General features: G+C 40.7%; 1 protein-coding gene across 1 annotated transcript in view; it reads right to left on the bottom strand.

Annotated features, from left to right (window-relative positions):
- Positions 1 to 14,494: 14,494 nt before the first annotated feature.
- LOC138948689 (uncharacterized) overlaps positions 14,495 to 23,456 on the bottom strand; it is a gene marked incomplete in the record, with an annotated part of 97,620 nt that continues 88,658 nt past the window's right edge. The window contains 4 exon segments of the mRNA XM_070320282.1: positions 14,495 to 14,734; positions 16,777 to 16,801; positions 20,057 to 20,155; positions 23,006 to 23,044. Coding sequence (XP_070176383.1) covers positions 14,509 to 14,734; positions 16,777 to 16,801; positions 20,057 to 20,155; positions 23,006 to 23,044 — 389 coding nt within the window.

Below are 23,456 nucleotides of genomic sequence, written 5' to 3'. Positions count from 1 at the left end.
ATTGCAAGGGCGTTGGGGGAGACACACTGTACTTTAGAATGGTAGACAGATTCACCCCGGCCGGGTCATACCTAAGACTTTAAAATTGGCAATCTAGTGGCTGCTCCGCCTGGCGTCTGGCATTATGGGGTTAGTGCTAGGACTGGTTGGTCCGGTGTCAGAATAATGTAACTGGGTGAGACATGAAGCCTGTGCTGCGACTTCTGTCTTGTGTGTGGCGCACGTTAAATATCAAAGCAGCACCGCCCTGATATTAGCGAGATTTAAGAAACAGCACGTTTCGTTTTGCAGCTCGTTTCGTTTGGTGAATGAGTCACCCCGCGAAACGGAACGTGTAACGAGACGGCATAGGCCGCAGACAAGATTTAGATGTATTCACGTTTCGTTTCGGAATGAAAGGCCGGGCATGGCAGGATATGATCCGCTGACTGGGCATGGCATAATTTCAACTCCACGAGTCAATAAAGGATTGACATACTCGCATTGCACGCACAAGAGCTTCACATTTTTCAATTCATGCACCTGATCACATACGAAGCCAGAATAAAAATTCGATGCGATGACCTACTTCTGCTTCGCCATTTGCTTTCTCACCATGAAGTTGGATAAATGTACCAGGATCAGCACCCTTCAAAATATTTCAGTTCACAACAGTTGTCTACCTCCAATGAACACATTCTCAGCGCTGAAAGACTGTGAAAGGGTTGATGAATCTAGCAATGCATAAAATGGCCAACAAATAAAACTGTTAGTGTGCAAAAATACTCACAAAAGTTGACGAAATATTGTTCGTTTTTTGGGGGTGGAAAACGTGACTGCGTTTTGACGTTCCACGTTCCGTTTCAGTTGACCTTCACCTTTCCAGCGAGAGACCCCCGAAATAATGACGTTTACCACAACTTCAAAACGAAACGTCCCAACGTTTCGTTTCTTAAATCTCCGTATTAACACAGTATCATACCTGGTCACTTTAAACAAGAATAAAGTTATTCTAGCAGTTTGACTAATTTTGTTTATTTTGTAAAAAATGCGTTTCTGATTTCATGTCAGTTGCTTAACTTTTTAGAACGAGTATATAATACATTAGGTGAAGCAAAGTATAGTCTGGCAAAATAAGTTGGACAGGGCAAGACAAACTAGACAAGATAACTAAGACTGACACTAAGAAGAAATCGTAGTATGCACAGAAATAGTTTAGCCTCGGTACTGTTGTTTCATTTTATCAGGAACCAATACGTTCACGTTGTTAGTGACTGTTTAGGCCTTAGATCTTCGTACCTCTGATCAGGCGGTGGCACGTTCTTCCACCATACTGAATAGGGCAGTGACATCTGGATCCGTTCGGTGTACCGCCATTTTGACAAACGATCTCCGTTGTAGTCGGCACCTCTGTCACCATAGTTGTTTGCATTTGTTGTGTCACTTTCCCTTCTTCATAATGTCTCTGAAAGAAGAGATGAAGACACAATTCGTCCTGAGTCGAGTATATTATCGCCTAGTAAGAATTAGAGACAACTCTTACACTCGATTCTGTTAATTTTTTGTTTTGAGACATTGTTTTCCGTTTATAATTTGCATTAGGCTGAAGAAGAATGGAGATGTTAACGACGAATACGACAGCGACGATATTTTTTCAATACATACGACTTCGAACGGATTTACCTTTTGAAGATGTCGGCATGGTGAACCCGGAGCTGTAATGTTGGTGAATTCTTCAGGTTGCTCGCCAAGCAATAGCCTACAGGTTACGTTTCTTCCCTCTAGGGGACATACATCAACACCAGAGCAGTCGGAGACCACAGAACATTGTCGAACACAGTCCAGCGAAGAACGACCAGGGCTGACATTTAGTATATCCGTGCTGGTCAGTAGTGCTCTTTGGCATTTATCATACATCTGTGCGTGTATTCCATCGTGCGTCTCTACTATTTTATGTATTGTAATGAAAGAAAGAAAAAATGAAATGTAGATCTGGTTCATGGTGCGCAGTGGCTCGTTACCAAAATAAAAAAAATAAAATAAATAAATGTTACTTCTGTGATGAACAGAACCAGAAAAGTCAGGTCCCGCGATCCGCTTATTTTTCACAGACTTTGATTTTTTGTTTGTTCAAGTTTACTTTTTTTTAAGCACAGTGATTCTGACAATACACATTTCTTTTTCTATTCTTTCTCTGTAGGCTTGTTTTCTTATGTTTATCTAAACATTTCACACAAGTACCTATTATGAATACTGAAATTGCTCAATTCTACAGTCGCCGTTTGCATTCTGTAACAGGCAGTTGTCCCCAGTAAGGAATTATGTGAACACAATATTGGGCCATAAAAACATCTTTGTGCGCGCGAGCCATCAAGTCTCAGCCAGCGACGAGAAAACAGCCGGTCACGACGCGCGATTTTTGCCACTTGCTACAGTGACGGCGAAAAGTACCGTGCCCTGCGCTGCACGCTTTTGGCAAAATAAATATCAATTTCAGCTTGATTACATTATTGAACGTTGGCACATAATTGTACACAAGAACGATTAAGATTATTACAGTGGAATATTTTTGCATAACGTGTACGTATCCCACCAATACTGCATTTAAATAAAATGAGGATTAGAGAAAATAATAAGTGCGATTATTGTGAAAATATTGATTTATTATTAAAGATTTGAAATTGTACAAAGATGAGAAATGTCTGGATCAATGTTCAGAGTTACATATTTATACATACCATTGGCAAAATCATTGTATTGAGTGAAAGGGATGTCCTTTTTGGTTATAAAGTTTTGATGACAATTATCAAATTGAAAACAAGCAAATAGATCACATCACATTAATTGCAAAAATGTCCGTAAGTAAATTTAAAAATGGTAAACAGTATAATTTTAATGCTGTGTGTGAACGAGAATTTACGTTGAGACGGCATTTTTTTCATGTATTATATGTACGATTTCAGTAACATTTCGTTTACATTCTTCAACAACAGCTGCAAGATTAATTTGTAAATCCTCCAAGAAGCAACCTTGTACTCCCCTTTTGAAATATCTGCACTGGCTTCCGGTCAATCAAAGAATTAAGTACAAAAGCTCGTGTCTCTGTTTTAAAATCATCACTGGTTCTGCACCTTCATATCTGTCTGAACTCGTAAACCTGTACGTCCCTTCCAGATCGCTGCGCTCTGCCGCTGACACTCGAATGTTCCGAATTCCAACAAAAAAAAGAAAAGTACATGGACAACGCGCATTTTCATTTGCTGCTGTTAAAACATGGAACTCCCTTCCTTATTCTGTCAGACATAGTCCATCCTATTCTTCTTTTAGATCAAATCTGAAAACGCACCTGTTCACACAGCATTTTCTAGACTAACCAGTAACTCCCAAACTGTCTGGTGACCCCTGCAGCAGCCAGTGCTGCTACTTTTTCTCTTTCCTTGTGCAAACTACAAATCGGTTTATCTAGTTAGTTAAATGGATGTGCATACCCACGAGCTTGGTTTTGTGATTATATCTGCGGCTTTTTTGTGTGTACGCCATGTATGCAGATTGTGTAGGTATATTAGTATTCATGTGTGAGTGCATGTGTATGTGTGTGTGTTGTATGTATGTGTGTGCGCCTGTCTGAATGCGTGTGTGTGTGAGTGTGTGTGTGTGTGTGTGTGTGCGTGTGTGTGTGTGTGTGTGTGTGTGTGAACGTGTGTCTGTGTGTCTGTGTGTATCTATGCATGTGTGTGGTGATAGCATGTGTGTGTGTATGCGCACGCGTATGTGCGTGCGCACGCGTGTGTTTGTTTGTGACTGCATGGATTTAAACGATGAATTTGCTTTTGTACTCCTGTTCTTTTTGTGTCTTAATGCTGTATTTTGGTTTTGTACATGTGTATAGCAATGTCATTGTAAAGCGCTTAGAGCTTCTAGGTAAGCGCTCTATAAGTTTCCATTATTATTAATATTATTATTATTTAGTAGTTAAAATACTCTGTTGATAAGTTCGTGATTGTACCAATTGGAAAGAGCTCTACATTATTAAGCACGTATATCGTTTTGTATCGAAGACAGGTGAATTAAGCCCACTAAATTAAGCTGTTGTTGAAGAATGTAAAAACGACCTTGTGCAGATGTTAGAGAAAATATACAACATGCGAGCTACTTCAAACCTTGCTGGAGAAACATGCAAATATTTGGTGGAGATTTTAAAAACGCAAATGATGTGCCTGTAATCGGTTAGACAATGATGCCGATCGAAGAGGCTCGACAAATGCATACGAGTCCATGATAAACGAAATTTCGCTTTGTTTGTTTTTCTGTGGATGAGTTATAGACAGCTTTTGTTTTTTGCACTAAGAGATTTGTTCGCCGTGTGTCTTGCCTTCAGCACTGTAGACTCACAAGAGCAAATCGTCACGCTCATAAGATAATTGCCTATGTCATTTTTTTGATGTTTTGAGAAAAACGCAAAAAACTTTCTTTGGTTTCTGAACAATCTGCCTATCTCATTGGCTCACGTAAGTGTAGCCTATGCGATCGTAACTTTGTCTGTCTGTGCGTGCGTGTGTGCGTGTGTGTGTGTGTGTTTGTGCGTGTGTATGTCTGTGGTAGAAACTCTAACATTTGAAGACGTCACATTACATTGACGTCACATTATGACGTAAGAGGGTTAGACGTCACGCAAAGGAAGTTCTGAAAGTCTCGGTCATTATTATTTTGAGCGCGCCGAGACTAGTTGGCAGTCGTGTCCTGTAACAAAGAAACTACAGGCAAACACAGTTTCTTTGTTGCCTGTAAGTAGGCTACATGCAGACAGACAGATCTAGATCTCGTGTCTCTCTTTCTTGCACAGTTTCACCTATGCTCTTTCTGTGTGTGTGTGTGTGTGTGTGTGTGTGTGTGTGTGTGTGTGTGTGTGTGTGTGTGTGTGTGTGTGTGTGTGTGTGTGTGTGTGTGTGTGACAGAGTGATTGGGTTTGTGTTACTGTTTGTCGATTTCTTACGTGAGCCTTGATGGCTTCGCCTCTTGTTTTAGTTATAAGTTGCAAACTGAGCGGTGACAGCTGGATAAACATGAGATAAAGAGCTGACAGCAACACTTTCAATCAGCAAAACTGTATAACAACCCACAAAGAGCTTTTGCATATCTTCACATTCTCAAAACAAGTCTTCTTGTATCATAAAAAAAAGTGCCTAACTCAAGAAACGAGATCGGCAGCTTTGCTTACGTTACCGTGGCAATGGTTTCCGACGGTCTGAGAGTTTGTACTCTCTAACACATAATAGATACCCTTCCAGTAGCTTCTTCTGTAGTTTCACTGCAGAAATGCCTAACACTGAGATAGGTATTTTTCTTATGAGTGTGACGAAATTTAGTTCGGTGAAGTGAGACTTCGGTTGTGTGTTCGATATATCTGTACTGGCGTAACCTCAGTTCTTTACCGTGAGATGGGTTCTTCATTGACATTGCACTAGATGTTCACCGATTTTTCTGAGCTTTTCAAATAAGGACCACCATTTATAATCTTCACATGGTCTCTGTTCTTTGGTTCGGTTATGTTGTTATAAATAAAATCCAACAAGACAACGAAAGGCATTGGCCAACAGAAAGGCCTGCGGCTTTGATATCATAAACTAGAATGAAGGCTAGTGTCTACACCTTATACAACTAATACACTTCTAACAATGTAACTTTTCTGTGGGCTCAAGAAGTGCTGAGGCCAGAGGGCGGGGATGTAGCTCAGTCGGTAGCGCGCTGGATTTGTATCATGTTGGCCGCTGTCAGCGTGAGTTCGTCCCCACGTTCGGCGAGAGATTTATTTCTCAGAGTCTACCCTCTTTTTACTAGCTTCATATTTAGACACATTTTGCACGAAGATGACAGAAAGAAAACCACACTGAGCACACTTTTAGATATCTGAGAGAGAGAGAGCACTTCAAGGATGCCACTAGGTTGTTTTCATAAAGTGCGAATATCAAAATTGTTCCAAAGAGCGGTTTTCTTAAGGCTACCCTTTAGAACAAGAATGAAAATTAATCACTCGAATAGTTGACGTGTCCCAAATTAAAAAAAAAAAGACAGACAACATTGATAAGAACTGTTTGGAACCAGGTGATTAAACTCAAAACAAATATTGTCAATATTATTCATCTATTCGGTGGCAATTCTTCTGCAAAATTCTGATACCCCGTACGTAAGTTTTATACAATATCTTATAAATAAAGGCTCAACGCGGTCTTTTCTTTTTATTTCTCTCCGTAGTAATTCTTGACCATACATAATAACTATCTTTTGAAAAAGTCATGTGGCTATTAAATAAATTGTTCTAAGGCATAGACTAGAAGAATGTTTTCTGTCAGTATGGGGAAGGGTAGTTGTAACACCACAGTTCAAATTGTATCACGTTAAGGGTTATTATTATGGTTGAAGGGATACCTTATCTTATATGTGGCAAAGTTAAAGAAACTTCTTATCACTTTTACACGTTTAATGTCGTTTGTGTTTCATGCTTTGGTCGTTTTCCCCCCTTATCTACAAGCAAAGTGGCTGCTTTTTGTGTTCCCTATCTCTCTTTTTCAGATGTGATTAGTTGACTGTTGATTTGTTTACGAGTTCGACCCTGGGTGAGGGCGTTAGCAATTTTCTCCCCCCATTCCTAACCGAGGTGGTGGGTTCAAGTGCTAGTCTTTCGGATGAGACGAAAAACCGAGGTCCCTTGTACACTACATTGGGGTGTGCACGTTAAAGATCCCACGATTGACAAAAGGGTCTTTCCTGGCAAAATTGTATAGGCATAGATAAAAATGTCCATCAAATACCCGTGTGACTTGGAATAAAGGCCGTGAAAGGTGAATGCTCGCCCTAATAGGCTTGAGGTTTGCTGGTCGATGTGAATGCGTGATATATTGTGTAAAAAAATTCCATCTCACACGGCATTAATAGGTAACATCCGCCTTTAGTCGCCTTGTGTGGTGAGATATGTGCGCGATATAAATTCTCGTAAATAAAAAAATATATATATAAATATGCACAAAATGGAAAAGGCTGATACCCCATACTCAAGTTTCAGTCGTTATCTTGCAAATTCGCATGTTAAGCCTTATTTCATTTGTCATTTCTGGCCTCAGCTTCTTCTTCTTCTGCGTTCGTGGGCTGAAACTCCCACGTACACTCGTGGTTTTTGCACGAGTGGAATGTTACGTGTATGACCGTTTTTTCCCCGCCATTTAGGCAGCCATACGCCGCTTTCGGAGGAAGCATGCTGGGTATTTTCGTGTTTCTATAACCCACCGAACTCTGACATGGATTACATGATCTTTTTCGTGCGCACTTGGTCTTGTGATTGGCACCTGCAACTTATCGAATCTAGATCCAGATCCAGACTTTTTGTAGCAAACAAATGTTTTCTCTATAAATATGCTATGTTAACCGATGACTACAACTCGGTTTTTTTGTCACTTGTTATTGTGATTTGCCAAGAGCGAAATTGTGAGCAGCTCAGATCGATTCCCGTCAAGTGATTATTTTCTTGTACGTTCAGTATACTTCAAAAACTAGAAAGAAATTATGTTTGTCGTTGCAAAGAAATATAGGTTCATTAATATACCTTACCGTTATGAACAGGCACACGAACATTAACAGACACGGAGATATACAGTCGTTTTCAGACACAGACAGACAGACAGACAGACGCACGCACACACACGGATTTGAGTTCCACGGATCAGCAACTATAAATACTTAAAATCCTATTTAATGGAAACAAACCTGGGAAATTCACATAACTCTTTCTTTAATTTGAATTTCTTTTTACAAGTACATATTCAATTGATAGCCTGGATCAGATCGAATTGGCGCATCAATTAAGATTTGCAAGAAAACCTGTGAATAATAACATGTTAATGAATGCGTTGATTCCAGGCTAGTAGAACATGCATTGGTTGCACTCCGAGTTGTTGTATGTATTGTATGTATAGAGAATACTATGGCTTGCTGTGTCGTACCATATTTACACGAGTTGCTTTTACATTTAGTCAAGTTTTGACTAAATGTTTTAACGTAGAGGGGGGAATCGAGACGAGGGTCGTGGTGTATGTGCGTGTGTGTGTCTGTCTGTCTCTGTGTGTGTGTGTGTAGAGCGATTCAGACTAAACTACTGGACCGATCTTTATGAAATTTGACATGAGAGTTCCTGGGTTTGAAATCCCCGAACGTTTTTTTCATTTTTTTGATAAATGTCTTTGATGACGTCATATCCGGCTTTTCGTGAAAGTTGAGGCGGAACTGTCACGCCCTCATTTTTCAACCAAATTGGTTGAAATTTTGGTCAAGTAATCTTCGACGAAGCCCGGACTTCGGTATTGCATTTCAGCGTGGTGGCTTAAAAATTAATTAATGAATTTATAAAACGATCCAAATTTACGTTCATCTTATTCTCCATCATTTTCTGATTCCAAAAACATATACATATGTTATATTTGGATTAAAAACAAGCTCTAAAAATTAAATAAATAAAAATTATTATCAAAATTAAATTGTCGAAATCAATTTAAAAACACTTTCATCTTATTCCTTGTTGGTTCCTGATTCCAAAAACATATAGATATGATATGTTTGGATTAAAAACACGCTCAGAAAGTTAAAACAAAGAGAGGTACAGAAAAGCGTGCTATCCTTCTTAGCGCAACTACTACCCCGCTCTTCTTGTCAATTTCACTGCCTTTGCCATGAGCGGTGGACTGACGATGCTACGAGTATACGGTCTTGCTGAAAAATGGCATTGCGTTCAGTTTCATTCTGTTAGTTCGACAGCTACTTGACTAAATGTTGTATTTTCGCCTTACGCGACTTGTTTAAATATTGATCTGCGAGCGAAAGCGGGCCAGTCAATTTTTGAAAAAGCAACTCGTGTAAATCTGGCACGTCACAGCAAGCCATGTATAATCTGTTTATCGTACATACTGTACTTCCGTGTCATTTACTTACAGTCGAGGCGTCCAAATTGAAGACGCTTCTTTTGGAACCTCGATCTCTTCTACAGCCTCGTGCAATCTTTGAGGTCAAAGCAAAGAGACGTTTCTCTAGAAAGTGCAGTTTGACGTGTAAGTTCTAACAATTCTTCCAGTGGAAAACAGCAGGTGCAAAAGTGTTTCCATAATGACGTTTGTCTGGGTGACTGTGGCATCATAAGACGTGGAAAAGCAGGTCCCTGTCAGACTAGTTTGACACGACGTCATTTACATGATATAGCCTACATGTACACACATGTGGTTTGAACGATATTGTTATCTCATGCTCATGAGTGGTATATCTCAGGTATGTAGGATAACAAAAATAATTCACCATCAGTTCGAGGATCATGGAAAATACAAGCTTCAGAGACTTTTTTCGTGGCAGTAAATTAATGTAAACATTGAATAATGCAATGAGACAAGGTGTGTGAACTCTAAAATCCATATTTGTTTAATCTTTTGTCTAAAAACATTTTCAAACACGTTTACGTCGGTGACACACACACACACACACACACACACACACACACACACACACACACACACACACACACACACACACACACGCACACACACACACACACACACACACAACGCAATTGATGTTTCTTCATTTAATAATTGGTGCCTAATAATTGTACAACTCATATCACACAGTCGAAAATGTCAGTACAGGCACAAATTTCAACATGTGACTCTTTCGTCAGCCACACACGTTTTCCGTAGGAGCCAAACTCTGTTTGTAACCAAACACTGCATTTTTACGTTTTGAGACAGTGAGGTCGTTTTTACATCTCCAAAGTCTCCTTTTACTGGGTGACAAGCAATGCTTTAGAGTGAAAGTGTTCATACAATGTTCAAAGACCGCATGCGTTTTTGCTTCCATCAATGATATTTTCTCCGTGTTCAGCTTTTTGTCTTGCAATTTTGCGAAACACTTTTGAAAATGGAGTCTACCTCTGGTAGAAACTGGTTAACTCTTTTTTTATGTGAATTTTTCTGTAAGTTCAAGGAGTGCTGTGGCATTGATAAAATAAAGCAGATTTAAGTCTGCATGTCAAAAAAAAAAAAAAAATTCTGCATGTCAGTAATCCCTGAAAGTATGTGAAGTTTTAAAAATCGAGCATCAACAAACAAAGACTCTTTTTTTTCTCGTTTTTAACCAAAACGTGACCCCACTTTGACCTTGAAATGTGTCGAGAGTCAGTCACGTCTTGGGGAGTAACACAAGCCTAGAAATGTGTAAGGTGTCAAACTCTGTGTAATATCTACCTGGCGCTGTATTTGATGCTGTGCCAGAACGTGGTCAAAGGGAAACCACTTCCGTTTGATCAAAGTTTTCTTTGCCCATCTCTATGTCTTACAACGAACAATTGGGTTTTTCAAGAAAAAACAAACTCAGAGAGATAATACATACAGTTATGCCGTATGAAGTGAATTTTGTACGCAACTAAAAAGAATAAAGTCAACCTTGTGGGCTTGAAGTGGTACACTTTAGAAGGCCCGGTGTAACACGAAAAAATTACTCCCACGAGATTTTTACTCCGGAGTAAAAATTTCTTACGAAAATGTTACTCCCTTAACGAATAAAGTACTCCCCCATTACACAAGAAAATTACTCCCCACGACAGGCGAGTTCCGAGTAAACATTTCGTACAAAAATGTTACTCCCCTGACGAATAAATAACGAATAAATTACTTCACCCTAACACGAGCAATTTAACTTCCCATGCCAGGTGTACGAAATTTATACTCCCTTGTCCCCTGTTAGTCTTGGTGGTGGAAGGGGTGGAGGGAGGGTAGCGCGACATTATTTTGCGCGAGATTACATATTGGCATTATCCCTTCGCCCGCGTCCCATTTTTACGTACGAGATTTTCACTGGAAGTAAAAAAAAAACCGGGGAGTAAAAATTTCGTGGAGGGAGTAATTTTTTCGTGCCTTGGGGAGTTCTTTTCTCGTACGAAAGGTGTACTCGGAGTAAGAATTTCGTACGAAATTTGTTTTTCGAAGTACATTTTTCGTGGAGTAAAAATTTTGTGTTACACCGGGACAAATCTCTGAGTTACCTGTTTTTCATCAACTAGCCCCCTATTTCGTGTGTGTACTTGTGCAGGGAGATTTAGTCTGGAAACCTATCCTGAAATAAATACAAAATTATAAATTGTGTTTGCACAAACGGCTGGGAAATCGATGTATTACGATCGTTACACACCGTGTCTTATTTTCCTATTAAAATAACTGAAAGTTCGTCCGCTACCAGAAGTGGATTTAAAGTAGAAGTGGACAGCCACCATTGCATCCAGTCGACGCGCGTGATACAATCACCTATCGGGATTTCCCCAAACGCCGACGTTACTTAAAATAGAATGAGTAATTCTGGGAAATCGCTTACCAGAGGTACTCAATAATTATACAACCTTTTGATAAATCGGATCTTCAATACATCACTCAAACCTTTGGAATTAATTAAAATGAATAAAATACAAGAATTACGAGTTAAGAAAGTACACAAAAATTCTTGTCAACTATGCGTATTGAACCGCTGGGTTCGTGGGCAAGCGCACTACCACCAAATCTGGCACACAATTCTCGGGGTGAAAAGGGGGCCCGGGTAGCTCAGGTGGTAGAGCACTGGATTTGTGATCGAAAGGTCGCTGGTTCGAATCCGGGCCGGGACGGACACGGGTCAACTTTAAGTGCAGACCCAGAGACGGTATCCAACTCCCACCCCCGTGTCACCACAGTGGCACGTAAAAGACCTCGGTCATTCTGCCATAAGTGCAGATGGCTGATACCACCTAAACACGCATACACTTGTGTATCTCATCTAAAGTCGGGTTAAAACCCGGGAACATGCCCCTAATGGCTTTGCCGAGAGGGCGTAAAACTTGAATTTCTCTCTCGGGGTGAAAATAAAATGTTCAACTTCGAACGTTTTGACATGTGAGCCTCTCGAGCATGTGTCGACTCTTGGCTTCCCAGTTTCTCCGTTCGTATTTGTGTACTGTATGTTCTGTCGATCTCACTCGAGGTAAGTTGAGTTCATAACTGACACTGTGCGCCCGTTTACTTCGCGTGGAAACCAATTTTAAGTAGCGTTAATTTCAAGTGTGACCGACATTATGTTGTAGTCCAGATCCGAAATGCCTAGACCAATTGCCGAAAGGCTCTGACGTCATTTCTCAAAAGGATTTACCTGCTAAGAATTCAATATTTTTGATGACATACAAAGGATCTAGTTCGGGACGATGACGCCATATGGTCCGTTTAATATATAAAGGGAAGCAAGCGGTTAAAAACGGGATACTGACATGTAGTTATCATTCGCTTGTGCCGCTACTCAAAGGGGGGGTTTCTAGTTTACATTGATGTAAACGGGGGCTACAAACTGCCTTCTTTTAACGTTATTTATAAAACTGTAATCTTCAACCTGTTTTTAATCCGGTTTCTTTGTTAAAGCAAGTTAGCTCCATTTTTTTTTTATGTCAAACGGTAACTATCTTAATTTTCTCAATGGAACACAAACCAGTTGCCCGTCTATGTTTGTTTATTTTCATTAACGATGCTTTCAGTTATCTGACCAAAATCTTAAACACATACAGAATAACATACGTAGGCTGTTCCATAATTATTTAGAATCTCAGAAACGGAAACACATACCAACAATCTAACCAGGCTATTTTTTAGACCGATCCTTCCCCAGCCGACACCCAACTGGACATCCTCTTAAACGTTATCATTCACGCCTGAGACCACGTGACATCAGCTATACCTGGTATGGCCCTCGTGAAGGCTCGGACAGAGTCTTCAGGGCTCTCAAACCGTGTTTCCGCGGCTATTTCTTGAAATCTGAGAACAGGCTGAACTAGCATGGGGAGATGTCAAGAAAATAGGGTGGATGCAACCAGCAGCAGTGCTCCCTTTGGTGCCAAGAAATCTGTTGTCGCAAAGGCAGTATACACAGGTGCGTTGTCATGTTAGCATAAGCCCTCGAATACCCGTGTTTGGACGGTGTTCGTGCCAAGCCTCGAATATGTTCGACCATTTGTGGTGGACACAGCAGTCAGACGTGACTGTATGCCTGTCCTCAAGAGTCACAGTGTTTAAATGCCTTGATCTAGCGACGAAAGATGCAAACCATTTTTAGGGCTTCTTGTTATTTAATTTAAACTTGGCAGGGGTTGGGTCACCTGGTTAAACACCCGAACAGACGACTGTTGTTTGGTTTCAGAGTGGAACTAATTAATCCAGGTTTTGTCACCACTGACCATATTCCATATTAATTTGGACAAGCCATTGCTGATTTTTTTTTAAAGTATTGTCAGGCAACACTCTGCCCTACCCCTCTTTTTCCCGTCACTGTGTCCATGTGGTACCCAACCGGCAAATCGCTTTGGGGCCATTAATATTTGTGTAAGATCTTTTTAAATGCAGAGCTTTTAATGCCAAGGGCATAGTGCATCTCCTTGATTATAATTAAGTGATCTTCTCTCATTATCTGTTCAACAGCGCCAATGTTTTCGAGGGTAACGGATGTAATGAGTAGACCAGGGTGGGTATCATTTTCGAGGCTCAGTCTACCCGGTTTAAAATTGCTGTACCAGTTTTACACCACGGCTCTACAGAGAGCGTTCATCCTAAAACATGTCATCACACTTTCATGCAGATCGACCTCTTTTAACCACAGGAGCTTGTATCAAATCGCCGGTCGATCATTATTTACAGTTGCGCGGTCAGTATCTTACCGAGTCGACCATATGAAAACGACATTACTCTGGAACTTCATTTTTTGTGTCAAGCCTCACGATAGTTATTTGACGGCATGATTTTGTATTTAACGCCATATTGCCAGGAGCCTGGATTCTAAATAATAATGGAACAGCCCTCGTACTCTTCCTAACTGAAATATTAAGGATGAACTGATGTGAAGTTTTATTTTTGTCTCAAGTGTCCTATTTTACAGAGGCATGTTCTGGCACTGCATCATATACAAACAAGTACATTATTTGTTTACCGAATTAAAATATATATATATGTGTGTGTGTGTGTGTGTGTGTGTGTGTGTGTGTGTGTGTGTGTGTGTGTGTGTGTGTGTGTGAGTGTGTGTACGTAATATTATGTGTTAACGTTAGATATGCACATAGTTTACAAAAAATATATATGGTCAGTTTTACCTATCAACAATAAAATTATATGTGTGTGTGTGTTAGTGTGTAGGGGGGGGGGGGGTCGCATTAACAATTTACTGGCTGGTCTACCTTTTTCTGACATCTGTATAAAAAAAAAACACAAATGTATCTGTAGTATGGAGAGAGAGAGAGAGAGAGAGAGAGAGAGACCGAGAGAGAGAGAGAGAAAGAAAGAGAGAGAGATAGAGAGAGACAGAAAGAGAGAGAGAGAGAAAGAAAGAGAGAGAGAGAGACCGAGAGAGACCGAGAGAGAGAGACAGACAGGCAGACAGGCAGACAGACAGTATGACTTCCCTAGCCCCTATACCAAAAAGCGAGAGGTACTACGTCAACAATTATTTCATCTGGGACTCGTATTCCGATGTCTCGGCGCTTTCTATCACTGATTCATCCACATCTGATGTTCCCGACACCATTGACTCCATTTCTGACGATTCCATCTCTGACGGGTCAAAGGTTGGATCGTCTGGAGTGCTTGTCGAATTACGCATGTCCGGCTGTTTGGCCATGCACTCCTCCACATCTTGAGCCAATATCTGCAAGTCATGCAAGCTCTTGGATCTGCAATACAGAAATTATGTTTCGGATATTGATGCCAAGTGTGTGTGTGTGTGTGTGTGTATGTGTGTGTATGTGTGTGTATATATATATGTGTGTGTGTGTGTGTGTGTGTGTGTGTGCGTGTGTGTGTGTGTGTGTCTAGGGGTGTGAGGGTGTTTGAGATCGTGTGTGTGCGTGTGAATATATTTATTTTTCTGATGTTTTATATATGTGTGTGTATGTGTGTGTGTGTGTCATTGAAAAATAAATAACGTCTTTATTTAATCCCGAATCTGACTTTGATGTGTCCTTGAAATATGACCTGCATCGACCACATTTTAGTTTTGTCTAGGGTCACAAAACCATTAAAGTTCATGACATTTTAAAGAGCCAGATTAACAAAAAGTGTCTTCTTTTTTAAAATAAAAACTATAACGCTAACCGTGTGTTCAGTTTCAGGGCGGGTATAAAGGAGTAGAGGTTGGAGTCTTTAGTCCAGAATAAACTCGATCTAAATTTAACTCAAGTGTAAAATATTCCCATCCAGAAGTCGAGGTTAGCCATATTCTCGCACTTAGTCGGGGTTAAACTATCCCTCCATTGTGCGCTCAATGTCAATAAGAAGCGACCATTTCATTGTTTCGTTGTCCAGGGGTTCTGCAGCTAGTAATAATAGATGTAAAAGTTAAACTTTTCTCACCCCTTCTGTGGGTGGGAGCTAACTGCGGCACACCATTACATGTCAACTACTTGTATCCCCTAGTTCTGAGAGCCGTAAATACGAACAAAAACCTAATCTACGTTATTATTTTGTCCAGGTGTACTTTTTAAGAATTTAAATTATTAGAAAAATATGGACAATCTTTTTCTGTCGATGACATGCACTATCATTCTAAATGATACGACCACCAATGCTGTTGCTGTGCACAGTAATTTTTGTGCAGGATTATATCCTTGTGTCACGATTCATGACGTCAAGGTTTACATTGGTCATTTAGAACAGAGCGATGTCACTTTTCAAACGCTGATTCCTGTATTTAAAACGGGCTTTACATCCGATCATGCGCAAAGCTGTGGAAATTCCCATCCTAAAAATAGATCGAGGTTAATGCACGGGTGAGTTATCTTATCTTTAACCTCAACTCTTGCATTGCGCCAAAGTGCTTCCGCTAGCTTCGGGATAATACGTCTGGACTAAATTGTTAACTCTAGCACTTCGTCACGGCAAAGTGCTCACAGTACACCCAAAACCGGACTCTACCAGATGGGTATGTTTAGGAACCGTGGGGCCTGCCAAACGTAAAAATCGGTGTTAACTTTATATGAACTATTCTGGGACGCACTTTCGCTTCTCAGTCAAAATTCAACTATGCCCTGATGAGTGATACACAAGCATTTCAGAAAGGTTCAAAAACATCCGAGAAAACCTCAACATTAAGTTTTCATGAATCAAAAACGACCCCGCTGTGACCTCAAACTGAGGTCATGTCGGGGGATACTCACACCCTGGATGTAGGCACAAATTCAAAGCTCTATAGCTTCAAAACACATCTGAGATAACCTCAACGTTAAGGTTTTTGTCCACGGGCAGCCGGCCGGCCGTCCATACAGACGGTCACTGCCTATACTAAGACTCACCGATTACTCAGGTGAGTAAAAACAAATATTTAAAAAAAAAACAGCTAAAAACGCGCTATTTCTGCAATTATTTAATTTCTATTTTTGTTGGGGACAATGTACGATTTTGAAAGAATCAATAACACTTGCTTCTTGTCTGAAGGTAATCAAACCCAAACGTGGTGTTTTTGTTCCTTTTGTTCCCAAACGGAGGCCGGCCGACCTGACGTTCATAATTTGGAACTTCACTTACTGTGAGTCAAAAACTGAGCTTGCTATTGTTCCAATTGTCATCTACTACAGTTTTATACTTTCAATTACCTTTCAGATGCTTCAAGAGACGTTTTCTGATAACGCGAACCTGCTTAGAACGCACAATTGTAAAACAAATAGGCATAAGATAACCACCAACCAACACTCAGACAAAAACAAGTCCATGGACCAACCTGTACTTGTTCAATTCTTCTTTGCCTGGAACAAAATGGTTAATACAACAGATTATCATCCAGCATAAGTATATAACGAACACAAGAAAATCAATGGTTTTCTCACTTTTCTGTTGCATCTCAAAACAACGGTTTGATCAGATTATAAAGACTATTCCACTCCCATTGAATAATTTTCAAATCATCCGATGTTATGAACATTAACTTACCCTCTCTTTGTTTGTTTGTTTGTTTGTTTGCTTTAACGCCCAGCCAACCACGAAGGGCCATATCAGGGCGGTGCTGCTTTGACATATAACGTGCGCCACACACAAGACAGAAGTCGCAGCACAGGCTTCATGTCTCACCCAGTCACATTATTCTGACACCGGACCAACCAGTCCTAGCACTAACCCCATAATGCCAGACGCCAGGCGGAGCAGCCACTAGATTGCCAATTTTAAAGTCTTAGGTATGACCCGGCCGGGGTTCGAACCCACGACCTCCCGATCACGGGGCGGACGCCTTACCACTAGGCCAACCGTGCCGGTTCCCTCTCTTTCTCTCTCCTTCACTCCCCACAAACACGCACCCACTAACGCACTACTAACCTCCCACCCCACCAAACAACTGACACTGCACTATTTAAGGACAGGAGCTACCTTCAAATACACTTTTTTCTCTTCTAAGTCATTTGACCACAACATTAATAATAATAATAATAATAATGCATAATATCTATATAGCGCATGTATCCAGGGTTTAACCCTGCTCAAAGCGCTGCACGATCAAAATAATACGACAACATAACATTATTTAACGTGCAATCCCACACATATCAATGAATAACACACTGCTCTATAAAACAGTATCACAAACACACGCACGGGCACACACACGCCCTACATAAAACAAATTGCACAATAATACATTTTCACAAACATACGCACTCACGCGCACATCAAAGCGTCAAAAAGCGCGCAAAACACATACGTGAAAAACTATGTACAGAACATGGGACAAAAGTGACCATCAGGAACGGACCAGGCTTGAAAATGTATTTCACGGTAAATGTTTGCGGAAAAGGTGTGTTTTTAGTTTTGATTTGAACTGATATAGGGAAGAACAACTGCGAAGGTCAGCAGGCAGTGAATTCCAAACAGAAGGGTCCTGATATTTAAAGGATTTCTTTCCGTACGTTTCCAGTTTAAATTTGGGTACTTTGAGGAGCTTTTCAGAGCTGGACCTGTGCGAGCTAGAGGGCTCGTAGATGCTCTGTACTGATGATAAGTATGGGGGAAGGGTGTTCTCAAAGTGCCTAAACGAGAGACATGCAATTTTTTACTCCACCCTGGCATCAACGGGAAGCCAATGGAGCTTTTTGAGGAGAGGTGTGGCGCGATGTGATTTGCGCTTACGAAGCACAACTCTAGCAGCACAGTTCTGAACCTTTTGGAGGCGGCTGAGGAGGGTTGAAGGGACACCAGAAAGAACCGAGTTGCAATAATTAAGCCTAGACAGGACAAGAGAGGAGACTAGCTGAGTAGTAGAAGTAACTGAGAGGAGTGGGCGAATTATATTGATCTTGCGTAAATGGAGATAGCAGGACCGACAGAGGTGTAACATTTGTTTGTTCATGGAGAGGTCCTGATCAAGGCAGACTCCCAGGTATTTTACTGCAGACTGAAATGGGACAAAGTCTTCACCAAGGGCGAGATTATGGGTCGATACCTGTTTCAGACTATGTTTACTGCCTACTGCCATGACTTCTGTTTTGTCGTCATTTAATTTCAGTTTATTTTTGTTCATCCATGTTTTTACGTCCTGGACACACAGTGTGGTATCATCAGTAAGTTTTTGGAAATCAACCGGAGGGGCAGCTTTCTCTATTTCCGTGTCATCTGCATATTTGTGGAAATCAAACATATGTCGTTGGATGACTTGCGAAAGGGGCTGTACATATGTATAATGTAAAAAGGATGGGCCCCAGAACTGAGCCCTGAGGGACACCAAACTTCAGAGGGAAAAAACGAGAGGTACACTCAAGAATGCGTACACACTGACTGCGGTTTGACAGGTACGAGGCGAACCACTTGATTGCTGTGCCTGTGATGCCAAACGTGACTTCGAGTCGTCTGAGAAGGATACTGTGGTCTATCGTGTCAAAAGCGGCCGACAGGTCAAGCAACGCCAGCAAAGAGACTAGCCTATCGTCAGCGTTTGACAGTAGACCGTTCATTACACAAAGGACAGCAGTTTTCGTGCTGTGGTTTTTACGGTAGGCAGACTGGAATGTCTCAAGAAGGTTGTTGGCGCAGAGACGGTCCTGTAGCTGGAGCAGAACAGCTTTTTCTAGGATTTTAGAAACAAATGACAGATTTGAAACAGGTCTGTAAATCTTTAGAATATGTTGATCTGGGTTTTGCTTTTTGAGAAGTGGTGTGACAATGGCCTGCTTAAGAACGTCATCGACCACACCAGTGGCGAGCGAGTCGTTAACAAGTTTTGTAATGACAGGAACAAGATCATCAATACACGATTTAAGTAGATCTGTTGGTATGGGGTCAAGATCACAGCTCTTTGTTGGTGAACTGACAATCAATTCACGTATAGTCTTTTCAGAAACAGAACTGTTTGTATTCAAATTAGGTGTGCTTTTGCTTCAATGTATGTAGAATAATAGTATATGATCAAAAACAAAATGTGCCTTAGATTGACTTTGTAAAAATTATTAAATAAAAAATTGAATTAATTACGGATGACAAGATAATTTCAAAACTATTCATTAGAATGATTTGGAATTTTGCAGAAATGTATAAGACATACTAATAGATGTTTTGTTCGAAAGGATTAGTTCTATGAAGGACAGTTAAAGAAATACACATTTTCGATGTTTTGAGACAGTTAGTACCCACAAAGTCAACATTTAGAAAAACAATATCTAAAAGTTGTTCGAACAAATCAAAGATAAACATCTTACACACTTGTAAGCCAATTGTAGATCAAATATGGGGAGTAGTCATGAAATTAGACTGTCATCCATGAAGTAACATGATTCCATTCATCGCTTTTCTTATTTTTTATTTAATAATTTGTGCAAAGTCAATTTAGAAATAATCTTTTATTTTATCATGTACTATTATTTTTCATACATTGCAGCAAATGCACACCAACTTTTAACGCAAACAATTTTGATTCAAGAATGTTGTGGTCAAATGAAAAACGGTGTATTTTCATGGTAGCTCCTGCGCTTAAGAGTCTATTGTCCACTAGAGGACGACAACCGAAGTGAAATAGAGACCTTGCCGGGCGTGAATGAACCTTTTGTAGCCGACCACGGCGCCGACGAGGCAAACAACCGCAGCAGCAGAGATGATACCAAGGAGGGCTCCTCTTTGGACTGAAATCAAAAGAGATACTCTTGCAACTTTGCAAGTTAACTGTCCTGTGGACATTTTTTTTCTTGTTTTTTTTATTCTGAATTTTGGAACGTTGGCAGTCTCTTTGTTTTTGGATTTGTCCTGTAAACCCCAACCCATAACAAACAGTAGGAAAACATCTTATTTACAGGAATCTACGGCTTTCTAATCAAGTTGAATACGAATAGAAGACTGGAGCCTGTTCTTGATATACGCTGCAGGCAGCTGCATACAGCTGCATTCAGCTGTGCGCAGTGTCAAAACTACTGCTCGCAGCTGCATGTAGTGAATTATACTGCGCAAGTTTTGCTTTCAGCAATATAAAGGTGTGTCCCGCGCATAACTAACGCAGACTTACTCAGCAATGATTAAATACAAAATAATATCTAAATGTTTCAATTAATTTGTTTTTAAAATTCTCACTGAAATTGAAACAACAGACACAAAAGCGGACTAAATACATTTTCTAATAACTAATAAAATAAAATAAATCATTTTTTTTTCATTATGTTGTGGATTCACTGGAGCAGAATCAAAGATTTCTTTCTGGAATATTTGAAGAAATAGCTTCCAAAATGCCACCATCACAGTGCCTCCTAGAAAAAAAAATAGATACGCAAGAATGACGTCATCTAATAGTGCTATCAAAATGGTCACAAACAATGCCATAACAATTGTAAACATCAAATAATGTTGATACAAAATCCGTCTGGTATTTCTTGTAAAATCTTTTCTATATATAAAAATATATATAAAAATGGATGTAAGTGTGTGTGTGTGTGTGTGTGTGTGTGTGTGTGTGTGTGTGTGTGTGTGTGTGTGTGTGTGGTCGCCATACCTCAGAGATGGCAACAGGTAAGGACAAGATATTGTGCATGCACACGGCCAAGGAGCCACATATGTGCACCTGGGTTTTAGTTTCTTGATTCATTGTTTCCTTTCTCAGATTATTCTTTCTTTCTTTATTTGGTGTTTAACGTCGTTTTCAACCATTCAAGGTTATATCGCGACGGTTCTCAGATTATGGACCTCCCCTTTATTGAATACAGCCTATATAGTGCAAGGCCCGTTCAACGCCTACCGTTCACATGTAGCAAGCACATAATGCCAGTGATATTAGAGACTCTGTATGGCTCCTATGAGGGGAAAAAATGAAGAAAGAAAAAACAACTGGACAGTTCCGGATATTTCTAAAGGCTAAGGGAGGTAACTCTTACTGTTTTATGCATTGAAAGGAGGTAACTCACAGGACTGGGTGGCCGAGTGGTAACGCACTTGCGCTCGGAATCGAGAGGTTGCGTGTTCGACCCTGGGTCAGGCCGCTATATTCTCCCCCCTTTCCTAACCTAGGTGGTGGGTTCAAGTGCTAGTCTTTCGGATGAGACGAAAAACTGAGGTCCCTTCGTGTACACTACATTGGGGTGTGCACGTTAAAGATCCCACGATTGACAAAAGGGTCTTTCCTGGCAAAATTGTATAGGCGTAGATAAAAATGTCCACCAAAATACCCGTGTGACCTGGAATAATAGGCCGTGAAAGGTGGATGCAGCGCCTAAAGACAGTCGATCTACTGGCCGATGTGAATGCGTGATATATTGTGTAAAAAATTCCATCTCACACGGCATTAATAGGTAACATGCGCCTTGAGTCGCCTTGTGTGGTGAGATACGTGCGCGATATAAATCCTCGTAAATAAATAAAAATAAATAAATAAACTCGTATCATGCAAGCATGGCTGATCATTCTAATAGAATATATAGAGTCGAAGTGAAAACCTCCCGGGCCCTAAATGTTAGTGCTTACTAAACACACACACACACACACACACACACACACACACACACACACACACACACACACACACACACACACACACACACACACACACACACACACACACACACACACACACACACACATATATATATATGGATATGTAGAGGGGATGGTTGGAGATACATCAAATAAATCCTCAACAACAACATGCACAAAATGACAGCTAGAACAGAACTGAAAAATAACAGCTACATGATGCAAAAAACCAGAGAAAGCCATTGATGCAAAAACTATCTTTCTGTTACACATTTATAAGTAAACCACATCGTTTGTTGACATAGATCATTGAGACCCTTTCTATTTTGCAGTGGCAGCTAGGCTAGAAGGAAACCAAACAAGGAATCGATGTGTATTTAAATGGTAAACTATTATTGCGAAATCTTCCACTGCTTTTAAAACAAGTTAAGGTGCATTGTATCCTCAGGTGCTCCTCGGGAAAGAGAGAGAGAGAGAGAGAGAGAGAGAGAGAGAGAGAGAGAGAGAGAGAGAGAGAGAGAGAGAGAGAGAGAGAGAGAGAGAGAGAGAGAGCGAGAGAGAGAGAGAGAGAGAGAGAGAGAGAGAGAGAGAGAGGGAGAGAGAGAGAGAGAGAGAGAGAGAGAGAGAGAGAGAGAGAGAGAGAGAGAGAGAGAGAGAGAGAGAGAGAGAGAGAGAGAGAGAGAGAGACGTCAAGATGGGTTTACGTCGTCTACTTGGCAAGCATAATCAGCAGACGTGGAATTTAGGGTACTTGACCCGGCTACAGCAGCCGCGGGTAACGTTTGATGAAAAATTGGATAGTTGGTGGACACTCACCTTAAAGTTAATGCGTTTTTTCACCCCAAAAAGTTGACCAAGCTTGGCAACAAAACACGCTCCATTAATATGTGTCTCAAAGTCATTAGTGTGCATGGTCTACCTCTTGGATACTATCGGAGAAAACGACAACGGGTTTTCGTCATGACTTTCCTCATTGCTCTGGCGAGTCAAACACATGGACAACGTAACAACATACTTACCAATAGCCGTCGACTTCAATGGCGCTTTCAATGAGCCAACTGTTTGGGAGAAACAAATCTTCAGTAGTTCATGAGTGGACAGAACAAAAGTGAATGCTGCAAATCCTCCCCTCCCCCTTTTTTGTTGTGGTAAGCACGAACTCATGAATGTGTGTGTGTGTGTGTGTGTGTGTGTGTGTGTGTGTGTGTGTGTGTGTGTGTGTGTGTGTGTGTGTGTGTGTGTGTGTGTGTGTGTGTGTGTGTGCGCGTGCGTGTGTGTGTATGTATGTGAAAGTGTGTCTGCATGCGTGCGTGCGTGCGTGAGTGTATGCGTGCGTTTGTTTGATAGAAAGTTGTCAATACATTGTGTGTAACCAGATAACTATTAAGTGCATGCTGTACGTATCATCTTGATTTGCACACCATTAAAACACATACAGAAACGCTCGGCCAAACAGACAGGATGACCCAC

Source organism: Littorina saxatilis, linkage group LG15 (genome assembly GCF_037325665.1).
Source record: "Littorina saxatilis isolate snail1 linkage group LG15, US_GU_Lsax_2.0, whole genome shotgun sequence".
In the NCBI taxonomy this organism is placed as follows: Eukaryota; Metazoa; Mollusca; class Gastropoda; order Littorinimorpha; family Littorinidae; genus Littorina; species Littorina saxatilis.
This window is presented reverse-complemented; position numbering and strand designations above follow the sequence as displayed.